This window comes from Phaseolus vulgaris, chromosome 11 (assembly GCF_000499845.2).
Source record: "Phaseolus vulgaris cultivar G19833 chromosome 11, P. vulgaris v2.0, whole genome shotgun sequence".
In the NCBI taxonomy this organism is placed as follows: Eukaryota; Viridiplantae; Streptophyta; class Magnoliopsida; order Fabales; family Fabaceae; genus Phaseolus; species Phaseolus vulgaris.
In genome coordinates, this window is record NC_023749.2 from 612116 (window position 1) to 635530 (window position 23415).

General features: G+C 30.6%; 2 protein-coding genes, 1 long non-coding RNA gene and 1 other non-coding gene across 11 annotated transcripts; 1 reads left to right on the forward strand and 3 right to left on the reverse strand.

Moving 5' to 3' along the window:
• Positions 1 to 2804: 2804 nt before the first annotated feature.
• Positions 2805 to 3522, forward strand: LOC137821547 (zinc finger protein ZAT3-like). The gene has a single exon (XM_068626195.1). It carries the CDS (start codon positions 2805 to 2807, stop codon positions 3480 to 3482), a length of 678 nt encoding a protein of 225 aa, XP_068482296.1. The 3' UTR covers positions 3483 to 3522.
• A 3131-nt stretch (positions 3523 to 6653) lies between these two features.
• Positions 6654 to 14018, reverse strand: LOC137818753 (vacuolar fusion protein CCZ1 homolog B-like). Of its 8 annotated transcripts, none has more exons than XM_068622370.1 (11): positions 13864 to 14018; positions 12910 to 13134; positions 12711 to 12804; positions 11209 to 11392; positions 11070 to 11108; positions 10850 to 10959; positions 9538 to 9633; positions 8983 to 9441; positions 8330 to 8485; positions 7803 to 8032; positions 6654 to 7007 (listed from the first exon to the last, which is right to left on the reverse strand). In XM_068622370.1, exons 2-11 carry the CDS (start codon positions 13077 to 13079, stop codon positions 6977 to 6979), a joined length of 1569 nt encoding a protein of 522 aa, XP_068478471.1. In that variant the 5' UTR covers positions 13080 to 13134; positions 13864 to 14018; the 3' UTR covers positions 6654 to 6976. The 8 variants fall into 8 exon arrangements, with proteins under 8 accessions (XP_068478471.1, XP_068478453.1, XP_068478479.1 ...); XM_068622352.1 differs by having other exon boundaries at positions 11064 to 11108; XM_068622378.1 differs by having other exon boundaries at positions 12910 to 13130; positions 13864 to 14002.
• LOC137811667 (small nucleolar RNA Z159/U59) lies at positions 13404 to 13486 on the reverse strand. Its single transcript, XR_011081113.1, has one exon. It is a non-coding gene; the product is annotated as a small nucleolar RNA Z159/U59 (small nucleolar RNA).
• Positions 14019 to 17516: 3498 nt separating the features above from the next.
• Positions 17517 to 18533, reverse strand: LOC137829782 (uncharacterized). The gene is made up of 2 exons (XR_011084084.1): positions 18385 to 18533; positions 17517 to 17782 (listed from the first exon to the last, which is right to left on the reverse strand). It is a non-coding gene; the product is annotated as an uncharacterized lncRNA (long non-coding RNA).
• Between the last annotated feature and the right edge of the window lie 4882 nt (positions 18534 to 23415).

Below are 23415 nucleotides of genomic sequence, written 5' to 3' on the forward strand. Positions count from 1 at the left end.
AATCTCCCACTTGAAGTCACGAAACAATGTTCATCTGCGCTTCAACTGTGTACATGTACTTCTGTAATCTGTCGACGGAACTCAATGTTCCACCTCTGGTTGCCACCAGCCTTCTTAATCATTTTGAAGACTTCGTTAAAACTCCCCTAAGTTTCAACACGTCAGTCACTGACCCGTTCTCTGTTCCTACCGACTCTCATTTACAGGAACTGCCGGATCCTGGAACAACCTGAGTTTCAACACATCAGTCACTGACCCGTTCTCTGTTCCTACCGACTCCCATTTACAGGAACTGTCGGATCCTGGAACAACCTGAGTTTCAACACATCAGTCACTGACCCGTTCTCTATTCCTACCGACTCCCACTTATAGGAACTGTCGGATTTTGGAACAACCTGAGAACAAACACTCTCCATATTCAACAAGAATTTTTCTGGAAAAGTTTCAACCGCTGGAATACTGGTTCTTCCAACCCACTGTCGTATAGGAACCTTAGCTGAAGCACAACCCGTGCTCCCACTGCCACAAGTGGCTCTGACTGGTCTACCTGACCTGAACCTTTCCATGCTCGTTCATCCTGAATCTGACATGTGGCTCTGGGTTTCTCTCTTATAAAGACAACCCTCTTCTGCCCACGAGATTATGTGAACCAGACTTTGTTTATCTTCTGAACTGGGATGGTCACTCCCTCATACACGGTAATCTGACTATATACAACGAACCTCTCTTTCTTTCGCAGGCCATGACAAGATTTTCCTTGACGACCTTCCACTGCTGATTTCCAAACTTCACTTCATGTCCCTGTTCGTCCAACTGCTTAACAGAAATCAAACTTTTCCTCAAGCTTGGAGGAACTCTAACATCCTTCAAAATCCAAAAACCAACTGGTCTTTTCAACATTATGTCACCCATGCCCGTAACATCAAGAGTTTTGTTGTCCGCTAGTCTTACCTTTCCAAAGTCTCCAATAACTAGATTCTGCAATGCTTCAGAATCCATGACCCAGGAATCCACATTGTTATCCGCGCAACAAGGTCCTCGTCTGCGAAGTCTTCTACAATGTTGACTTAATAACTGGTAACTGTTGTAACCGTTCCAAACCAACTGTCAGGCAAAAACAATAGCAATAGTAAAGCTTGAACTTCATCATCGAACTTAATGCCCACTGACGTAAGTCTGGCTAAGATCGAATATTGATGTGCTCAGTAACTGAACTCGCAAATCCTCAATTTGCACTTTCCATCAACTGAAATTTGTACCATCGAATTTTCAATTCGAAACTTCCTTTCTTCTGCCATCTCAAATGACTAGACGAGATACTCGGTACAACTAATTTCAGATCTTGGTAATCATTTTTTTGTTTTTAAATCAAGATCACAAAAATTGCACCACCCAAAATCACTCACCAACCCAAAATCACTCACCAACAGACCTGGTCGCAATTCCCACTGCACTGGTGCTCCGCACCACCACCGTCGCTGGTCACCGCGGTTGGGAAACCCTAAGCCTTAGGACGCTACTGTAGCCTCTGCAAAACCCTAGCTTTGGGATGTTGTTGCCGCCTCTGTGAAACCCTAACTTTGGGACACTGTTGCCGCCTCTGCGAAACCCTAACTTTGGGATGCTACTGCAGCCGCAATTTTCACATCTCGCGATTAATTTCTGTTGATCGGATCTCTAGTGTGTAAACGAACCAAGGCTCTTGATACCACTTGATGGGAAAAACGGGCGCGAAAACAACACGCATAATCACAAATCAACTGCAGAAAAATAAACGACACAAGATCTAACGTGGTTCGGTCGCCAATTGCAACCTACATCCACACGGGCAACTATTAGGTTTACATTATATCATGTTGCACACCAATTACAAGTACAATGATCTCTTTAAATAGAGATAAATAGAGATAATAAAGGGACACAATGATTAAACCCACTCACTAAAACATGGTGTGTACTCAGCCCAACCCAATTGGTCCTGACTTCATACCCAACAAGTTTTAGGGAGAAAAAATATAATAAAACATAAATTTATAATTAAATTATATAAAAAAAAGTATTAAAATAATACTATTATTAATTGCAAAATGAAACAATTTTTAAATTTTTATTGATGAATTTATAATTATAGAAGTAATACGAATACGGATACCACTGATAGGGAGATACGTATAATCTCTAAAAGGTAGGATACGGGACACGGATCTATATATTATATAATTTTGAATTATATAAATTGAAAATAAATATTTATGTGCAAAAGTATGTTTCAGATTTTTTTGAGAGCAGAAAGATATTTTTCAGTTCAAAATAATTTGTTCCTTATTTTTATAATCATAATAAAAAATTTATATAATAAATTTGAATTTTTAAAAAATTATTGTATTTATACATTTTAAAATTGTATTAGAATCGTGCTAAAATTTTAAAAAATCCAACAAATATTCTTTTGAATTGAACACTTTACCAATAAATGTCGTACAAGTGTGGATACGTGTGTTGGACGCGAATTCGTAATTTTTAAGAGCCAGCCTCATAGGAAATAACTTTGGGATTATAAACAAAATATGCCTGCCACGTGTCCCTTGTGAAGTGGGAGTTATTTGGCAAGCGGTGTGAAAGAAACAAACCTTTCAAAATAAGGTTTTGATAAACATGAGAAACTGCTACATGGAAGTTACAGTAACCGTCTGCATGTGTAGATAGATACATAAGGCAAGGAGACTCCATTGGAAAAGGTTTTGCATTTCCTTCAATTCTCACTGCGGCGGTGAAGAAGCACATAAGAAACTTGAACACTGTCAATGGAAGAGGAGGGGTGGAACGGGAAGAGACCCTCCGAGCCACGTCCCTGTACGGAGTGCGGCAAGAAGTTCTGGTCTTGGAAGGCCCTCTTCGGCCACATGCGGTGCCACCCAGAGCGTCACTGGAGAGGGATCAACCCTCCCCCCAATGCAAGAAGACATCAGCAGCAGCATCATCATCAGCATCCACAACAACAGCAGCAACACACCATGATAATGACCCAGGAAGACCACGAGGTCGCTGCATGTTTGCTTCTGCTTGCAAATTCCAACAAAGAGAAAGGGAAAGAGAAAGAGGAAGAGTTTCATCAGTGGCAGTTCGAGTGCTCGAGTTGCAACAGGGTGTTCGGATCGCACCAGGCTCTTGGAGGGCACCGTGCGAGTCACAAGAACGTGAAGGGGTGTTTTGCAAACACTGGTAATGCAGGGATAGGCTTAGGGTTAGGCATAGGGAGTAGTGGGAAGTGTGAAGAGGAGAATGTGAACATGAGTGGTGGTGATGGACACAAGTGCAGCATATGCATGAGGGTGTTCTCCACAGGGCAAGCACTTGGTGGGCACAAGAGGTGCCATTGGGAGAATCAGAAAGGTGATAACCTTCTTCTTCTTCACTCACCCAAGTCCTCCATAGACTTGAACTCTCCTCCTCTCACTCTCGATTTGAGGTTGGGACTCTAGTCTCTTTTCTCTTCAAATTCATATGGTTTGTATCAAACTGTGACATGATTATATAATGGATATATACCTAAGAAGTTGCTATGCTTATGCTTATCTTCCAAGCACCCTTCATGATAGAGGTGAAGTGGGGTGGGACAATAGATTCTAAATAGCAATGATATACGAAACAACTTGCTCCACTATACAACTCTTCATTTATGATGTTAAAAATGGATATTTTTGTCATTTCATATAAAAGTTCCACTATACAACTCTTCATTTATGATGTTAAAAATTGGTATTTTTGTCATTTCATATAAAAGTTGAAATTTTAGGTAAAGAAAGAGAGTTGTATACTGGATAAGGTTGTCATTGTAATTTCCGATTATAAAAGACGAGAAATGTGATTATAAAAAGATAAACCTGCAAGAGACTTTCACAACTTGCACAAGTCTACATCTAAAACTTGCACCACAACAACCCTTTCTGCCTAAAACTTGCACCAGTTTATGAAATAATAATTGCTAGTGAGTTTTACTTAAGAATGTTCTCTTAAGATTCTTCTTATTTTAAGTAGTGTGTCATGTTATTGAGACCAGATCTTAGTACAATTTAAAAAGATGTTCTCTCACATCGAACCACTACTGTTAGGCTTGGATGATAAGGAAACAACTTATTGTATATTAGTTCAATCAGTCAATGATTACATATAAGTAACTTCTATGTCATTTTTTAGTTGCAGTAAAGTATTGTTTATGTCACTACTTTTGGTCTATAATCAATATACCTTTGAGAACTTTAACTAACCAACCTTTCACTTTCAACCCTTCTAAATATTCTTTTAATTTTTGTCTTTCAATGATTAAAGATGTTTGAAAAGGATCCAGTTTGCAAAGTAAGGATTGAACATAAGGTTATACTTATGTTCTAGCTAGTAGTAGACCCTCAAAGTGTTGAGATAGTTTTTTCTTGATTCTAATTGCTTTGTTTCTGTTCATAGTAATAATTGTTTTATTTCTGTTCATAGTTCTTATGCTTATCTCTTAAAAGGGTTTTTGGTATAGGAAAATGTTATTCTTACAACTACACAAATTGAAAATGTTATTCTCACCACTACAAATTGTATTTGACCAATACAATTTAAAAATTATTTTATTTTAGGAAAAAAGTTATTTCTCTTTCCAGTTATAATTTGGTGTATAGTTCTCAACGTATTAACACTCTTTCTTTCTTACTTATATGTTATGTTGGTATGTATAAGATCTATGAATAACACAGTAAGAAGTCCATAAAGGATCATCTTATGGAATTAAGAAGTAAAACACATATTTGTTACATTCAATTTGACTTAAGATAAAAAGGTGGATGAAGATTTTGCAAATTTTACTATATACATATGTTTTTTTATGTAAAATATCTTAAATCAATATGATATTCGGTGAATATGAAATTTTTCAAAATATATGCTTAGTCTAGCATAAAATAACATGTGTAAAATACTTTTTCAATGGAAGAACCTACATGATGAAACATCTTCTATCCATTATAGTTCATAATATCACTTGATATGAACCACATAAGATTGGGAATAATCTAACAACTTCAAGCCATCATTAAATTCTTTTGATGGAAGTAATGGAAGGATCAACACGATAGTAAACAAGAATAAAAGAAAAAAAAGTTAAACCATTAAAGGAGAAGAGAATGAGAATTATGTCACCTCCAACAAACTATAACTATAAGTATCATGGATATTCTTCACTTACATTAAGCAATTGAAAATAAAAAATTGTTAGTCCTACTAACTTTAGTGAGGGTAAAAGATACATTAACAATCCATAATTTGTGTACAATCACATTACAACTCTCAATACTATTATTTTAATATTTTTTCATATCATTTAATTATAAAATTATCTTTTATTATATATATTTATTTCTAAACTGAAATTGTCAAACTATCAAGTTCTTTAATTATAATAGTAATTATGGTCCTCTCTCCATTGAAGCATTGTTAGAAAATGGGATTAGACTAAAGATGGTTATTTTGAGTGATAGAAAATAATTAAACACATGATTTACTTTGAGGTTTTGATGCGCATAATTCTTCCAAGAACTCTTTCCAAAAAAATTCCATTCTAGTTTCTCCTAAAACTCTATCATCACTTCATTGTAGATCACATATTCATGCTAGAATAGTATTCAATTACTAGTTTCTTCCTTTTTTTTTTAAGTCTCTCTTTATTCCTCACATTTAACATATTTATTTTCTTTTCAAAGTAGGAAACCAAAAAAGTCATTTTAGTCCACTCTAAAAATAAATACATAAAAATTGTAATGTAAAAAAGTTTAAAAATAGAATATGTACATTTGGAATTTTAAATTATATTAATAAAGTTAATTTTAATTTTTAAATATAGTTATTTGATATAAAAAAAATATAATACATATATATGTTTTAATAAAATATTATTACTTTAACTTTTTTAAAATATAATTAGTATTTTAAAAAGGAGATTAGTCCTTATGTTTATTTGTAAGGTGGACTTGAGATTATTTAAATTGCGAGTTAAGTGGACAAGATTAAAAATAAATTAATTCAATTTAAGTCAGAAATTCTTTGTATTATAATTTTTTTTATATCAACTCACTATTGCACCAACTTATTTTCTAACCTTTATTATGATTTTTTTTTAAATTTACCAATTTAATGTTAATAAAAAAAATCATAGGTTATTTTTTTTACCGAATATTGCAAATCCAATTCTGATGTCTCTACCTTTTTTTAAATAATTATATTATACACATACATATATATATACATATATATATATATAAGATAATAATAATAATGCAACAATATGAGGACTCAACCGAAATTGGTAGTTCCAATCAATTTCGATCTGTAGTAAAAAGGGGTTTTATAAGAAACATGTCAAATTATTTTTATACCAACATAAGAAACCCCAATCTTTTTATATAATTACATTACAATTTTCAATACTATTATTTTAATATTTTTTCATATCATTTAATTATAAATTTACTTTTTATAATATATATTTATTTCTACATATATCATTTAATTATAAATTTACTCTTATAATATATATTTATTTCTAAATATATCTAAGAATGGTATACAACTCTAAAAACTATAACTATCAAACTATCATTTTCATAAAAAACATCTCAGCCAGAATACTATACCTGTATTTTAAGAATTTGGTGTTCTGTATTAGATATCCAAAAGATTGGTAATAAATAAATAAAACTTTTAGAACATTTACGGAAAACAGTTTCTCTGGGAATTGATCAAATTTCTGATTAGGAAAAATAAACGAATTACACTGATATATATACATAGATAAACACACAGCACAGCAGCATTCTTTCTTCCTTTCTTGAATTTACTGGTGAGAAAATTCAACACTGGAAAACTTTTGGACCTTATTGGGGAAAACAAGTTGCAAGACCTAACATGCTATTTCTGGGATGAACATGCTTGGTTTTCTTTAGTCCAGTGAAAATGCTCCATCGCAATACCTGCCATGCTCAACCAAGAAACAAAAATTACAATTAGTGTTTTCAGACAGTTTTGGATGCTCAGATATGCAGGTTTGGTTTAGTAGGATTTTGTTGGTATTATCAAACTTTTCATAATCTGAAGATGAATATCTAACAGAAAGTGAAAAATAATACCAGTGAAAAATATTTTTCATCCAGGTAATAAAAAAAAATGAAAATTTAAAAGATTTCATGCTAGTATATTCATATTAGAGCTTAAACTCTAAAGTTTAAATTAAATTTGGAATTATATGATGATTTTAAGCTTAGGAGTTACTTCTAAGCTAAAGGTTTTTCGGTAGTGAAGTTTTGGATTCTGAAATAAAAAAGGAACAAGCATACACAAAAATCTTCTAACTAGCTTTCTTAAAAACTCCCCTCAATAGAACATTTTTTTCATTTAAAACAAAAAAATTGCTTGTTTTATAAAGATTTTCCAAAATTCTGTTGGGGTCACACTTCCTTTTTAAGAGAAGTTTAGTTTGAGAAATTTTTTCCTTTTTCTAGGTTTTTTCCTTTTATAAAACTTTTATGTTAGACATCATTATTAGACTTGATATCTCAATTATGCTAACACCTCAAGTAACAATAATCATTTGTCATCACACGAATAAAAAGTTTGAATATGAAAAGATTTTTTTATAAAAAGTTATTTTCACCTTTAACTAAATGAAACTTTGAAAACAGTCCCATTTTTGTAAATAAAAGCGAAAATGCAAACATAGAATGCAACAAAAAAATGTTTTCTCAATGAGGATAGCAATTTGACCATACCTGTCGCTAAACTTCTGAATTGCATCTGAGGCATATAGAAGGGTTTCATTAGCTTTCTCTAGAACCATATGAAGCTCCTTCCCTCTTGTGACTCGAGAAATAACCCATGCATTATTTTTTGTTCTAATGCACATCTCTAAATCTTTTTCAAAATTACACCCATCCAGTTTCGCTCTACTCTTTTCCAACTCCACCTCTTGCCTAAGCTTATTCATAGCAAGCAAGGACTCCTGCACCAGCCACAACAACGAACTCAAGTTTCAAATTTTTGCAAGTCAATTAGCACACAGGCAATGAGAGCTCTGGTGACAGACATGACCACTATAGTGACGAACACAATAAAGTGTCCTCAGAGGCATGGATAACAAGTTTATCTCTCAGTTTATAAAATTAATATCACATTGATTAGAAAAAATAGAAATAGCTGAGATGTCAAGTTGTATAGTGATATCATGTCTAACATGAAAGCTTTTATATAAAAAAAAATTAGAAAAGGAATCAGAACAACATCACATGCCAATACACACCTTTGTTAAAGTTGTTACTTTTGTTGCTGGAGAAGCCCTGGATATATTTCTATCACCATCTACTAGTAAGTAGCGGTACCCACCAACGTGATATGCATTCTCACCACCCCATCCTTTGGATAGCTTCTCTTCGACTTTCAATATCTTAAGTGATGCCTGATGTATTCAGCCAAAAAGGAAAAAAGATTATGATTGCAGAAAACGATACATTTGTTAAACATCTCAGTTCAATTTCATGTGCTTTCCAACTGAAGCTGCACAGTGCATTGTCAAACAGAGATTTTCAGATCATCAAGTAGGTCAAAGTAGAGTCCTGTTCAGTGATGAGTATTTAGCAACAGATGAAAAAAGAGCATTCAAAAATATTAAATACAAGTGATTGTTTTAAAATAGCCATATAAGTACTCTGCTTGACGAGCACATGATAATACATGTCTCAACGCCATATTACTTGAGTAAGGCACCAGATATTTTGGAGTTCAATTAATGATTAGTACAATAAAAACAAGTACATACAATTTCTTTTCAGAAGAGGTATGTTACCAACTTACCACCCTTATATACTCTAGAATGTTGAGTTTCAGTTGATATTACGTGCAAAAAGCTTAACAGAATAATAGGAAACAAAAAATTAACCATATTAGAAGACTAACATTTTCAATAATTTGTTGCCTCACTTCCGACACACCTTGCTCCCCATTAGGTACAGCTGATACAGGAATCATAAGCATCAAAGTAAGGCTTCTATGCTGGTAAACACACAGATACATTTTCTCTCCTGTCTGTTGAAGCCAAACTGTGGGAGTGGCAAACACCCACGTACCAATTTCTGCACCCCATAAATCAGTGACAAGATAACCATCTTTTCCTTTAGACCATTTGTCACCCTGTAGGGGCCTCACAACATGATAGTGGTTATCTTCACCAGAGGATATATCAGATGTGCCATAAAAACTATCAGACATAGAATTTGGATGGGCCATGTTAAACTCAGTGGCAACATTGGATGCAGTACTTCCTTTCCTTAAGTAGGACCAGGAACTTGATCCAGAAGATAGAGCATGAGGAGTCAACCTTAGCACCGCATATGTGAATAAATTTACAGTGTCATCCTGATAACATAGTCAAGGATAATTAAGTAACTTAATGAATGACCAATCATTCTGCCCAATTAAGTTTAGTCAAAAAGTTGTACTTATAAACCATACAGGAGATAGAGTTGTGGACACTAGCAGGTCTTGAAATAAAATCAAAGAGTGGCAGAGAGTGTTCCCAGCAGAAGATTCAAGCACCCTGACAAGGGACTGCAAAAACAAGATAGAAAAACATCAACAAACATTCAAAACTTCCCTTTTCATCAAAACTAGCTGCAAATAGTCAATAGCTTAAGTGGCCACCAGATCCTGAGGGTGAAATGACAACGTACAACATTCATAACTCTTGAAAAGTTAAAAACACTTATCTACCACAAACATATACATCAAATATAAATATGCAAGTATGTTTCATCTTAATAGACCAATCATTCATGCATGGGTAATTGTTTAACATGAACTCAACCAATCTAATTGTTTTGATCACATAATATTATTTTGACGATCATGTACATAAAAATTTAGATAAATTGGGCACTAATAGGTATTTAGTATAATATAATAATCAACATTAACTTATAATTTTTTTAAATATATTATAATAAGCGATGGCATCAAGCATCGCCTTTTTTTTTGTCTAACTTTAGAAACTTAATCTAATCTGAGAACATTATAAATATGCTAACACTTACAACTGGTGAACTAAAGTACATATATATGAATCACAAATGATAACAGATGCAGTAAAGTAAGTAAATTCATCTTTTTTCGTTTCATATTTACACTTAAAATTGTTACTATTTATTAACAAGACTGGTTATGATTTTGCATCCTAATTAGAAAGTTGACGAAAAGATAAAAGGGTCAGTGGAATAAAAAGAATTTGTATAATCACAACTTATGCACTAACAATTTTGTTCTTTGTACAACTCATAATCCTGTTATTTTAAGAATTGCTGTGATCCAGAAACAGCATTGCCAAGTTAAATCAGACAAAAAGACACCAACTCAGACTCTCCCATATATAGTTGAGTATAGTATAAAATTAAAACACCATATTTTTCCCTCTTCCAACTGAAAATCCAAATTCCGAAGAAGTTTGTAATACTAAACCCAAATGTGTGTCATTCCCAAAGCATAATAACAAAATAAAAAGCATCACAATATATACATATATATATATATATGTATGCAAACAGACTCTACAAGTAACCAGGAAAATAAGATGAGAAAAGGTGAAACAGAGAAACAGAGAGGAAAATTACAATATTTGATATACAAATCACCCGCACACCTAAGGCCAAGGCAATAGGAACACGTGAAATAAACTATCAAAACCATGCAACTTAAAAGCTCTGAAGCTCTACTGTCCCCAGTTTTAGAGAATTTCTGTAGTTTTTCAAACCACAACTTTAACATATCTAACCTGAACCTCAATTGCAGCCTCCCGACCAATTGTCAGCATCTGCACAGTTCCACGTTCCTTAAGGCAATCACGGAAGGATGGTAAAAGAAGCTTTCTCCCCGCAAGAAAATCTGGCTCAAAGAGAAAATTCACAATTATGGTTTGAGAGACAGCTACTTCAGCATCAGTCAGGTAGCACAGAGCCAAAGGAAAACATTTGATACAGCAACTTCACCATTACCACAGCAGCAATTATCCCACGGAGACGGCTTTTTACATGCTGACAATTATGACTTACAATGAAATATTTTGAATCATAACTCTAAGGAAAATATAATGACTTGTCAATTTCATAGGCAAGCAATTGTGTGATGACTTACCCCTCAAATAATCCATGATAAAGGAATATAAATGTCGTCTTGCTAGTCCTCCACCGGGTTCTTTCTCCAGCATTGCTCTAACAGATCCATGAAACATAACAAAAAGTGAGGGAATTTCCTTGAGAACTTTTCTTAATGCATCATCTCTCCAGATAGGCTCTGAGTCATTGCTTTTCTCCACCAACTACAAGGTAACAACCTCATATCACTGTAAATTGCACATAGGTGAAGCAACGTTGATGTAAATGACAACATCTGCACTTCAGTAACCTAGTCCTCAAATATTGAATTCCCTCCAATTAAAAATTTAACCGAGGAAACAAAAATGTAATGAAAGAAATAATCCTAAAAAGTATAAATTTAATAGAAATGCATTGACAAGGGAAAGGTTTTCTATACTTTCATTCAATCACACCATATATGATAAATTTGTCAATTTTTTATATTAATGACCATAAAAGTCATTCCAAAGGTGAATTATAAATGGTTGACAGTGTGAAAAATTTACATTAATACGACAGTTAAACTCAAAAGGTATACAAAGAATTACATCTCTGACATTGTGAAACTTGTTCAGATAATGAAGAACTACATCAGATTGGAGCAATATCCCACTATTTGTATTGACAAAATGGCTCATTTGGGATTGAGTTTTGGTCTAATGATGACAAGTTTCTGTAGCTAGCTTCATAGGCGCTGTAGCGTAAGAAGCAATTAGTATTTCATATGTACAGTGCAGCAACAGATGTAAGCACAGAATAAACCTCAAATCAGTGATTGATTTGAAGAGACTTAGATGTGAGCTCTGTTGCGACCTTATCATTAATAACAAAAGATGTCCCACAAAGTTTCAAAACTATTATCTCTTGAATATTGTAGAAAAACAAAAACAAAAATCTATTTCTTGGTGTATAAAATTATTAACATATATTTATTCATTTGGGCAATGCATCGGATTGCATGCTTTTACTCACTAATGCTGATAAATCTATTGTTAGAGTAGCTACGTTTAGTAGTTAGTTAAGTACTTGTAAGTTGCAACCAAATTAGTTAGCTGATGACAGCTAACTACTAGTTAACCGACTCTATATAAATAGTTTGCCTGGGCATGAAGTAAGGCACTTCTCACTTTTGATAGACATTTGTAATTCTCCTTCTCTGTGTTTTTATCAAGAAAGTCTCAAGGTTCTTTCTATTACAGAGCTTCCTTCAATTTGAGATTCTTTGATCTCTTTAGTTCTTAGTATCTTGTGTTCTATTAAGTACCATATCAACTATCTCACAGTATAAATAATTAGTCTCCCCTTTGAGGCTAAGGCTTGGGCTGGGCTACTGAATTAGAGTCTTCTACTCAAGTGAATGAACAGAATACATACACACATACACAGATACACACACTCACACATACACACACTCATACATACACACAAACATATACTCGAATTCCAACCAATGTGAATGAAAAGAAAAGAGAAAAAATGGAAAAAAATAAATAAACGGACCATGACCATCCAGATATCAGGTTCGGCCTCGTGGAAAACATGAGAATGGCGCTCAGCTTCGATGACCTCACAAGCAGCCTCAGGAGAGAAGATTCTGCAAATTGAGCGGAGAAACGAACGAATCAACAAATCATCAATTAACTAATGTCTTGAATAGTTTGAGAAGGAAATAGATTGAGTGATAGATAGATAACCAAACCTTGTGAAGGTGATGAGTCCTTCGCTGAGGCCAATGACGGAGAGTTGCTTGGAGAAGGGCAAGTCCGCGGGGAAGAAGAAGAGGATCTTATCAAGCTCTTGGCCCTCATTTTGGCCTCTTCTCAAATCAAACATGCATAATTGTATCGATTCGTTCAAAGACACGCCCATCGCCAACGCAATTCAATGTCCTCCAACAACTTCGCTTTCCCCTTTTTCACACTTCCTTCAAATCAACAACTAAGACTCAACTCAACTGAATTAACCACTACCACTACCACTACGTCTTCAACAATGAATTATCTTAAGTTTAATTCAAAATTAAGTGCAGTTATATGTTTAATTAAAAATATAACACAAAAATCTTATGTATGAAAAATTATGTATTTTCTCAACATTTTTTAATTTTTTCAACACCATATTACATAATCATATTCTGCAGGAATGGGTACACTGAAAACTTTGTTAAGCGATGGGTGTTTCTTCTTACACCCTACATCTCAGTTCAGGTCTCCATATTTTTTCCACATAGGAAATTCAGAAGAACGAAAGTAAAAAAATTCATCATCATCAGAGGCTAAGTGACTGTTTTCAAATATGGGACAAAAGTCTCAAAGATTACAGGATATGCAATATAATACAAGAAAACATACACTCCATAAATGAAACTGGGAGAAAAACAACAATTTTTCCTCTGCTACCAGGTTTAATTAAAAACAACTGCAGAATGTGCACGAAAGACAGTTCACCCTCAACAGGTCTGATACAACATATCGAGAAAAAACACATTATCTCTAATCCAACAAAACAGAACCCTAAATCTACCAAACCCTAATCCAACCCACAACTGCCACCCCCAACGAAACACACACCCACCATGCAAATCCACCAACGAATTTCACCCACAAAAAAACCACAACACAACATCAATCTTTACATCAACACAAAATGTTACCTTTACTTGAACGTCTTCCACGATCTCGCTACCCCTAATGTCTCAGCCAACAAACCTTCCAATAACAATCCCGAACCGTCACCAACATTTTTATGCATTTTTTCTCAACATTTTTTAATTTTTTCAACACCATATTACATAAACATATTCTGCAGAAATGGGTACACTGAAAACTTTCTTAAGCAATGGGTGTTTCTTCTTACACCCTACATTTTTCATTCATGCACCCCTAATTTTTTAAAAAATATTTAAATTATCTTTCACAGTTTTGGTTGATTGTTAATTCTAGAATAAAAAGTGCTTCATAAGTAAAATAAAAAAATGGAATAAAAAATCTGAAAAATAAAAAATTATTTTAAAATATCTTTTTTTAGAACACATTTTTTTACTACTGCTATAATAAATCCAGAATCTATAAAATATATTCTGGAAAAAGTATTTCTAAATGATTAAAGAAAACAGGTTATGGTGGCTTTGTGATTTTTAAAACACCCAAATTAATTTTGTAAATTTACATTAATGCAAGAAACACCCTAATATTAATTCAAAATGTTTGAATTTTTTATGTTATAAAACATGCTTTATTATACTTTTAAATTGACTCACATGTTAAATTTAAATAATAAAGAAAAAAACACATTGTTTTTTAGTTTAATATACTTCAGTTTTTAAAATTGCATATTATTAAACCCTAATTATAAGTTATATAAAGATTTTGTAGTGTTAATCATACCATAATTATAACACTAATGAATCAATCACTCTCTTTTTTCACTCAACATTATTACATATTTATATTTTTTTACACTCTCTTGTTGCTTTTATAACCATTCATAATTAATACCTAACCTATTTTGACCAACTAATTAAAAAAAATATGTTTTTTCTTTTTTTAAGAACCTTTTTAAATGAAAAAAAAATCTAATATGTATATTTGTCATGAGTGCGTAATTTTGTTAATTTAACTCAGATATAGAAAAATGCATGTTTAGTGTGTATAAATTTTGTTAAGTTAATTTTTCATTTCCATTTTTTTTTCTTAATGGTTGAGTTACATATTAATCAAAACAAGACCATGATTTTTTTAGGCTGGTATTATTTTGGCTATTTAAAAAATTGAAATTGAATTTAAATATTTATATTTTTATTCTAAATGTAAACTTATTAATAATAATAAATATTGATATATATTGTTGATATTTTGACTTAATTTTTTAGAACTATGAAAAAATATATCGATGTAACTTTAAATGTTGGCTTCATGCAAAGGATTAGGGGTTCATAGAAAGGATTGAAGATTCAAAACATTTATAAGATTTTTCTATTTTATAATATTTTATTATATCTAAAGTTAATACCGATATACAAATTCTATAGGATAAAAAGATATTTATAATAATTTTAATTTTTAAATTTCTTAAAAATTTATTTTTTTGCCTCATTTTGGAACCAGTCAAGTCAAATATAATTACGTCACATTTTAGTGGACTAATTTTTTTAAGCTAATTCATCTTTTTCTTCTCTTTTTTGTAGTTCTTTCAATTAAATACCCACAATATATTTTTTCTTTCTTTGAAATGTCTTAAACTGTCATCATCTTATATAATACTTTATATAACCGGCCTACTTAATATCTATAATCTTTTATTTTAATTATAAATTTAATACCAATACCATTTTTCAATAAATTTTCAATAATTAAACTATATGATAAAAAAAAATTACAAATTGTTCCTACTACGGAGAGATGGGACCTAGAGAACTATTAAAGTTTTCTTCTCCTTCCCTCGGTCGGTCAGGTTGTTGGGTGGTGAACTAGTGTTCTCCTCGTCCTTCTCCTTGAATACCGGATGGTGGGTACCTGCGAAGGCACTCCGACACTCAAGTCAGTAAGCGGCTGATGATATTCTGGTAGGTGAACAGTAATAAATTACGTACATTTTTCTTGGGATGTGTGCTATTTATATTATTCTAATGAGCCTACCTTGTTGGGTCCTGTTTATTGGAGTGGATTCTGCTTAGACTGCTTAGGGTTGTATTACCTAATTCTTAATGACAGATTAACTTTACTGACCTTGGTTTGAGCATTAACGGTGGTATGGGTCGGCCGGCCAGGCCGACCATAATGATTGCACTTGTCTCGGCCAAGCTTCTATGGTCTCGGCCAAGTCTCTTAGCTCTCGGTCGTCTCGGCCGAATCTACCAGGTCTCGGCCAGGTTCCCCATGGTCTCGGTCAGCCAAGTGGGTATCGGTCAGGGAATCCACGTGTCGGTCTCGCCCATACCGGTATACAACTATATTGTAATTACATAAATGATCGAATAATTATAATATGTATAATTTATAAACAAATTATTTAGCTCTAAATATTTTTTTAAAGAAAGCATATATATATATATTATTTTTTATTTTCTATGGAAAGATTCAATATCAATAAATTTATATAAGAGATAAGGTTTTTATTTATTTATATGTGATTCCTCTGAGTTATTTTTATCTCATTAAGACTTTCATATCATTCCAATTTCTGTCAAGAATATTGAATGAAGTGTGATTGAACATCTCACACAATAACTTTTTTTTAGGATAACAAAAAGTTAAAACACAAAGTAAAAGTACATTTTTATATTCATTTATCTCTTGTAACTTTGAATTCTCTTTTCTTGTAGTCTTCAATCAACAACTTTAGGGTAAATTTTTTTATTTCAATATAAAAATTATTCAACACAAAATTTAAAGTATCTATACTGTGTTAGTTGCATATAAAATTATCCCATGTGGTTGGTTCTATTTTATTATTTATTCATAAAACATTTTTCAATTGAGGGTTTCAGTTTAATTATTGAATGAAGCATCTTTTAGCTACCCATTTCACAAGTATTGTCTCCCTAGTTTGAATTAACTGAAATACTAAAAATATAAAAAAAAGCATAATATAGTTAACTTTATTATTAAGAAAATATAGTTAGCTTTATTATTAATGAATAAAATTTAAACTTAACTCAATCATATAAATAATTATATTTTATTATTTATTTATAAAATATTTTTCAATTGAGGGTTTCAGTTTAATTATTGAACAAAGCATCTTTTAGCTAGCCATTATTCACAAGTATTGGTATAATATAAGTAATTTTACTCTTATAAACGATTCATAATACATAAAATAAGGTTTGCGTTTAATAATATACTATGACACCCACAATTATAACTAGACATATTCAGATAATAATTATTTATTTAATATTATATTTAAATTAAATAAATTAGACCATTGATTATACGTTACTAACTTTTTTATATAAATTTATTTATATCTCATTATAATTATTTATTTAATTAAAACTTATCAATTATAGGTATGACTTAAAAACTAAATCTTACTCTTATGTTATTAAGAATTTATCATCATCTTTATATTTTACTAGTTTAACCATTTGATATTCTTTTATCAGACAGACTTTTACTTTTCATCGAAAATCGACTTGAAATTCGTTCTTGACAAACATTATATCTTCGTTAAATTACACTCTCTAAATTTATTTCCAGTTAAAAATACTATAAAATATCTTTATTTATAGTCGATACAAAATTATTACTTCAAAAATCTAACAATCTAATTAAGTCAAAAGCTAAAATACAAAATAAGAAATACGATCCAACAATTTAATTACAACTTTTATACATCAGAATCTAAAACAGAAAACACGACACAACTTTCATAGTTAACTAAGCTAAATCTTCTGCAAAATAGATACTAAAACTTAAAAAGAAGAAGATAGAAGCTAAAACTAAAGTATCACATATAACTCTAAAACACATCACAGTAACTGTGTCTTACTGCTACATCTTCTGCTGCTGCATGTTACGACTAGTAATTAAATCCTCGAGGATCGTCTCGTTCTAAAATTGTAATTTCTGCACAAAACCAAACAAATTTCAATTTCTAATTCATTTCATATGAACATCAACCTTCTGGGTGCTTTACTTTAGGTGAATAAAGTATAAAAACCATGAATATAAATCAAAACAGTTTCATATGTCAACAGATTTTCGATAGTTGATGACAACCAACAATAGAATCAAAATAACTCTGATACTTTATCACAGATTTTCGATAGTTGATGACCTGATAAGCCTAACCAACAATAAAATCAAAATAACTCTGATACTATATCACAAATTTTCGATAGTTGATAACCTGATAAACCTAACCAACAATAGAATCAAAATAACTCTGATACTTTATCACAGATTTTCGATAGTTGATGACCTGACAAGCCTAACCAACAATAGAATCAAAATAACTCTGATACTATATCACAGATTTTCGATAATTGATGACCTGATAAACCTAACCAACAATAGAATCAAAATAATTCTGATACCATATTAAAAAATGAATTTTAATCATAACTCAATCCCTCATAAAACTAACTTATAAAATAAAGTTTACACTATTTATATATTATGAAATATTCTAATTTTTAGTCGATGATTTTAACGGCAAATAGACTTACGAGATTTTGATGGTGGAGGCAGAGCTTCATTGTTATGAGTCCACCAAACGAGACTCTTTGCCATTTTGCCAAATTTGAGTGAAAGAAAAAACTCAAAACATGAACCCATCTTCTTCAAAACTTCTATGTTTTTTTCTACTTTGAAACTGAATTGCTTCTCTGTTGCGTGATTATTTATAATGTTTCTCAACTTGCTTTCTTCACGTGGTTTTTGCTTATAATAATGCCAACAGTAATAATATGATAAAATATTGATGCGATCAACATTATTGACACGTTCATGCATGAGTTTAGCTCTTCCCCTACCAATATTTTATTCAGTATATATATCACCACAACCACTGTGCTAGTGACATGACAAACAAATAAAATATATTTTTTATTCAAAACATTGGATGTTGTAACATTTCTATCTAAATTAAAAATACTACTTTGATAACTTCAAAAATCAAATGTAAGAATTTTCAACTTTTCAAAAATTTATTTTATCTTTCATATGGCTCCAAATTTTAATAAAATATTTTATTTTTTTTAACCGTTGTAATATGATATTAAAGTAATTTAGAATGTGTTTATTGGATTGATCAGATCGTTTGCTGTCAGGTCACAATCGAATCACACATGATATATAGTTTCATGCACAAGTTAACAGTCTCGTCGTGAAGATGATGTGTTGGAGATGTTATATCAATTAGAAATTATAATATTTCATAGTATATAAGTGTTAGAGATCTTTCATCGACTAAAGAGTATGATGTTTTATTTTTTTTAAATGAGTGCAAATCTCACTTCATAAGTCGATTTTACGAGGTTAACTTAGATTTAAAGTTAATTTTTTAATATAAATGAGTACAAACCTAATGTATCTAAAATTATGACTTTATGTGGATATATGAAAGAAGAATATGTACGTGGACTTCTCTTAATCTCTTTTAAAAAATACTTTACCAAACACTTTGCATACTGTTAAATGTTGAACTGATTTTTTTATTTTTTTTATGTGTTCTTATTCGCAAGAAAACTCTCATTGTGCTGGTGAATACCATGATTAATATTTTCTTATTCGGGTTTTAGGGCAGAATATTAATCGGTTTAAGAATAATAAATTTATATTTTTCATATTCTAATTGAATTACGTAGGCGTGTTGCATGTGAACATATAAAATATGCACCTATGACTAAACTTCCTTTGTCTTTTTTTCATTAAGTAAACTTTGTTTGTCTTACTATATTAACTATATAGATGCTGAAAAACTTATGGATATATAAAAAAAAAAAACGTATAAGAAGAAAAACCATCTTAATTTTTTTAGTTAAAACCTCTCCTATAAAAACTTAACAAATATAGTTTCTTTTAAATAATATTCTTATCTAAACAAATTAGAATACCATGAGGAAGGAATTAAATATTTATGTAATATAAAACCTAAAGCTATTATGAAAATAATTAGTGCATTTCGTAATCGATAAAATACTTGTCTTAATTTTTGTGGAACAATCAGGTTTAGGGTTACTCATATTTTTCGTGAGGGGAATGCATGGGCTGATAAGTTGGCTAATTTAGGGTTCATTCATAGAGAATCGTTTCATTGGTAATAGACTTCCATCTAGTTTGTTCTTAAAATTCTTTATGAATAGTTATAGTGTACCTATGTATCGTTTTTGTTAACACGTGGGTTTTGGTCTAATCCCCCATATTTTTGTATTTTATTTCTTTTTCTTTTTTTAATAATACTTTTTTCATGTGATGGCAGATGATTGTTGTTAGTTGAGGTGTCAGTCTAGCTGAGATGTCAAATTGCATAGTGATGCCTAACATGAAAACTTTTATAAATAAAATAAAATAAAAATAAAAATAATAATAATTAGTGCATTCTTAATTTTAAAAATTAAAATATTTTAACACAAGTTAAAATTATTAAAGGGGTACATGATGTAACCCCAAAAAGTTATATATATATTTATATTTATTTGAGACTTGGGAATTTTGAAGTCAAATAAGGACTTCTTCTTGTTGGGTTGTTGGTTAATGGTTTCACACTATCCATTTGCAGCACTCGTTCTTTGACAAACGACTTGACTTCTCTCTTTTTATTGGGACCAATTCAATATTTTTTAACTTTTTTTATTTATTTTTAACATATTTCTCAAATTCTCACCTACACCACTATTACTATCAATATTAATATTATAATTTTTAAGAAACTATAGTTAAAACTTTATTTATATTTCTATTCTATCATTTATCTTATGGTAACATTTTACCATACATGTAGTTATTAAGAAACCCTATTTCATTAATTTATTGCTGATTATTACTAAGATAAATGAAACTAAATAAGACATTTAGTCCCAATTTACATCTAATAAAAAATCATACATAAAAAATAATATAAAAATATAAATGTACCATATAATACATCATCGGCATCAAAATACAAGATTTTTTTAATTAAAAACATATGGTTTATTTTATTTTATTTTATTTTATCCCATAACTATTTTCTTTTCTTTCAAGGTAATACATTTCTACTTTTTTCTACATTTTTTTTTATAATAAACCTCACATATTTCATATATGACAAGATTATACCATATACATCCTTGTTCCATTAAATTTATAGGTTTAATTTAGCAGAAAATGGGAGTTAGAATTAAAAAACAATGAATAGAGCAATATAATAAAACCATAACCCCTTAATCACGATCAATTATAGATAAAAAAACAACATCGAATTTTTTTATTTTTTTTAAATGAGGGAGATTTTTTTTTTAAAGACAAAGTTATAAATTAAAGAATGAAAGAAAGTCCAAAGAAAAAAAAAATTAAAATGCTGTGACACATAGATTGATAAATCAACAAAAAGTCATACTTTGATGGAAGAAAATATGACACCATTGAGACATTTTTAATATCTCATGAATGTCATATATATCCTTAAAATAAAGAAGAAAAAAACAGCATAACATAATAGAAGATAAATATAGTAAAAATGATGTAATGTTTGGATGAATAAAAGTAAAAAATAAAATAAAATTTCCAATTATATATTTGAATAAATAGAAAGAAAGTGAATTTTTTTTATAAGAAACCACTTTATAAAAATTAAAAAATTATTTTATTCTAAAAATATCAACTTTTTATTATAATATTATCTTAACATCATATTACTTAGGTTTACGTTGTTAGAAATATTATTTTTAACATTTAAAACAAAGAACACCACCACTTTTTCTCTCGTATTTTATGTCTCACGAGAAGAAAATTATTTTTGTATATCGAGTCTAAAATTTGATTCTCGTTTCCCTTAAATTTCGCACACCCAAATCAGGAAAAAATATTTTATTTACTTTATTTTTTTTAAAAATACTAATCCAAACTAGGGTTATAGAGATTAAGGGTGATTAAAATTTAATTGATATAAAAAATAGTAATCGAAAATCAATAAACAAAACTAATAACTTATTAAAATACAAAATATTAGAATATACTTGAATATTTTTTTTCAAAATCGAGTACTTTGAATTAATTTGTGATTTGATACATTTTTTTTTTATCAACAATAAAAAAATAATAAATAGAAACTATTTCAGGAGTGCTTCAACCCTTATGCAAAATCTACCAAAATCAACCCTCAAAAATATAATTTAATGTACCAGATTTATTTAATACATAAATCTTTGATAATAATGAGATGGAAGAAGAGTTGTTTTGGTGATATCAACATTACATTATTAGCCAAAGAGAATAAATTAATTAAAGCAAAGTAAGGGCAATTACTTCCTTTTTCATATTACTACACTCTATTTTAATGTGAATTTACAAAAATATCTTTGAATAAAATAGAAATACAAGTTAAAATACCGATTTCAGTGTGAAACTACGAAAATGTTGTTAAATAGGATGGAAATATAGATAAAAATACATTCTAGATATTTATTTTCAAAATATGATTTTGACTTTTTTTAAAATGATTTTTTTATTGCAAAAGTAAAAAAAAGCTTCTGTTTTATTGCTACTGGATTAGCCGTAGGATTTGTTTCTTTTGCACCCCATATTTTTCTTTTTGCACCCTTACAAATTTTTTGAAGTACCAGAATTGTCAAAGATAATTTTAGGTGGTTTCATAATAAGAATTATGTAAGTAAAAGGTGTTTTCAAAATAGGGGTTCATAATCAAGGTGTGTTTCTAGAATAAGAAATCCAAAAGGCAAAAAAAAATTATGGAATATCCTTTCCAAAACACATTTTTTTAAAAATTTCTGAAATAGTAAAACCATAATTCATAAATATATGTTTTGGAAAGTATCTTTTATAAATATTCCAAAAAAAGTAATTTAAAGTCATTTTTAAAAGGGTAAAATAGTCTTTTTGGAAAATGAAGAGGTGTACGGAAAAACACCGAATCAGAAATCACCCAAAGAAATTGAATTTGGGCAATTTTTCCTAGCACCATAACATTTTTTTTATATGCATTCAACACAACTTTTTAAATCCAACTCTACCTTGTCTTCTTCCTTCTGAAAAAGGTTGCATAAGAATTTGGTGTCCATTTTAGCTACAAAGGAGCTGGTGTTGGTGTGGTGATGAAGGGAATGTTTAACTCTTAGTTGTAGTGCACATTGTTTTGAGGTAAGAAAACACATTGCATTTTCGTTTTTGCCATTTTTTTAGGTGAGTTGTTCTTGGATGACAATATCCAAAAGCCTGGATATAGGCTTACAGATGCATGAATCCGGAAGGCAATGTCAGTACCTCCGGATATAAAATTCCACTAGGTAATTTGATTTCCAGTTTAAGGTTCCGAATGCGCATGTCCGAAAATGTAATATGAATTTCGGATACCTATATCCAATTTGAGTTTCAAATATGAATATTTTCGAATGGTTTTTTAGACTTCCAAATATTAATATCTGAAAGATAATTGATATTCGCTGGTGGGTGCACTTAAATATAACCTAGTTTTTACTTCATTAAGAGTATTAAAGCAATTTCACAATAACATGTTGGGTACCTGTCTAAAATATATG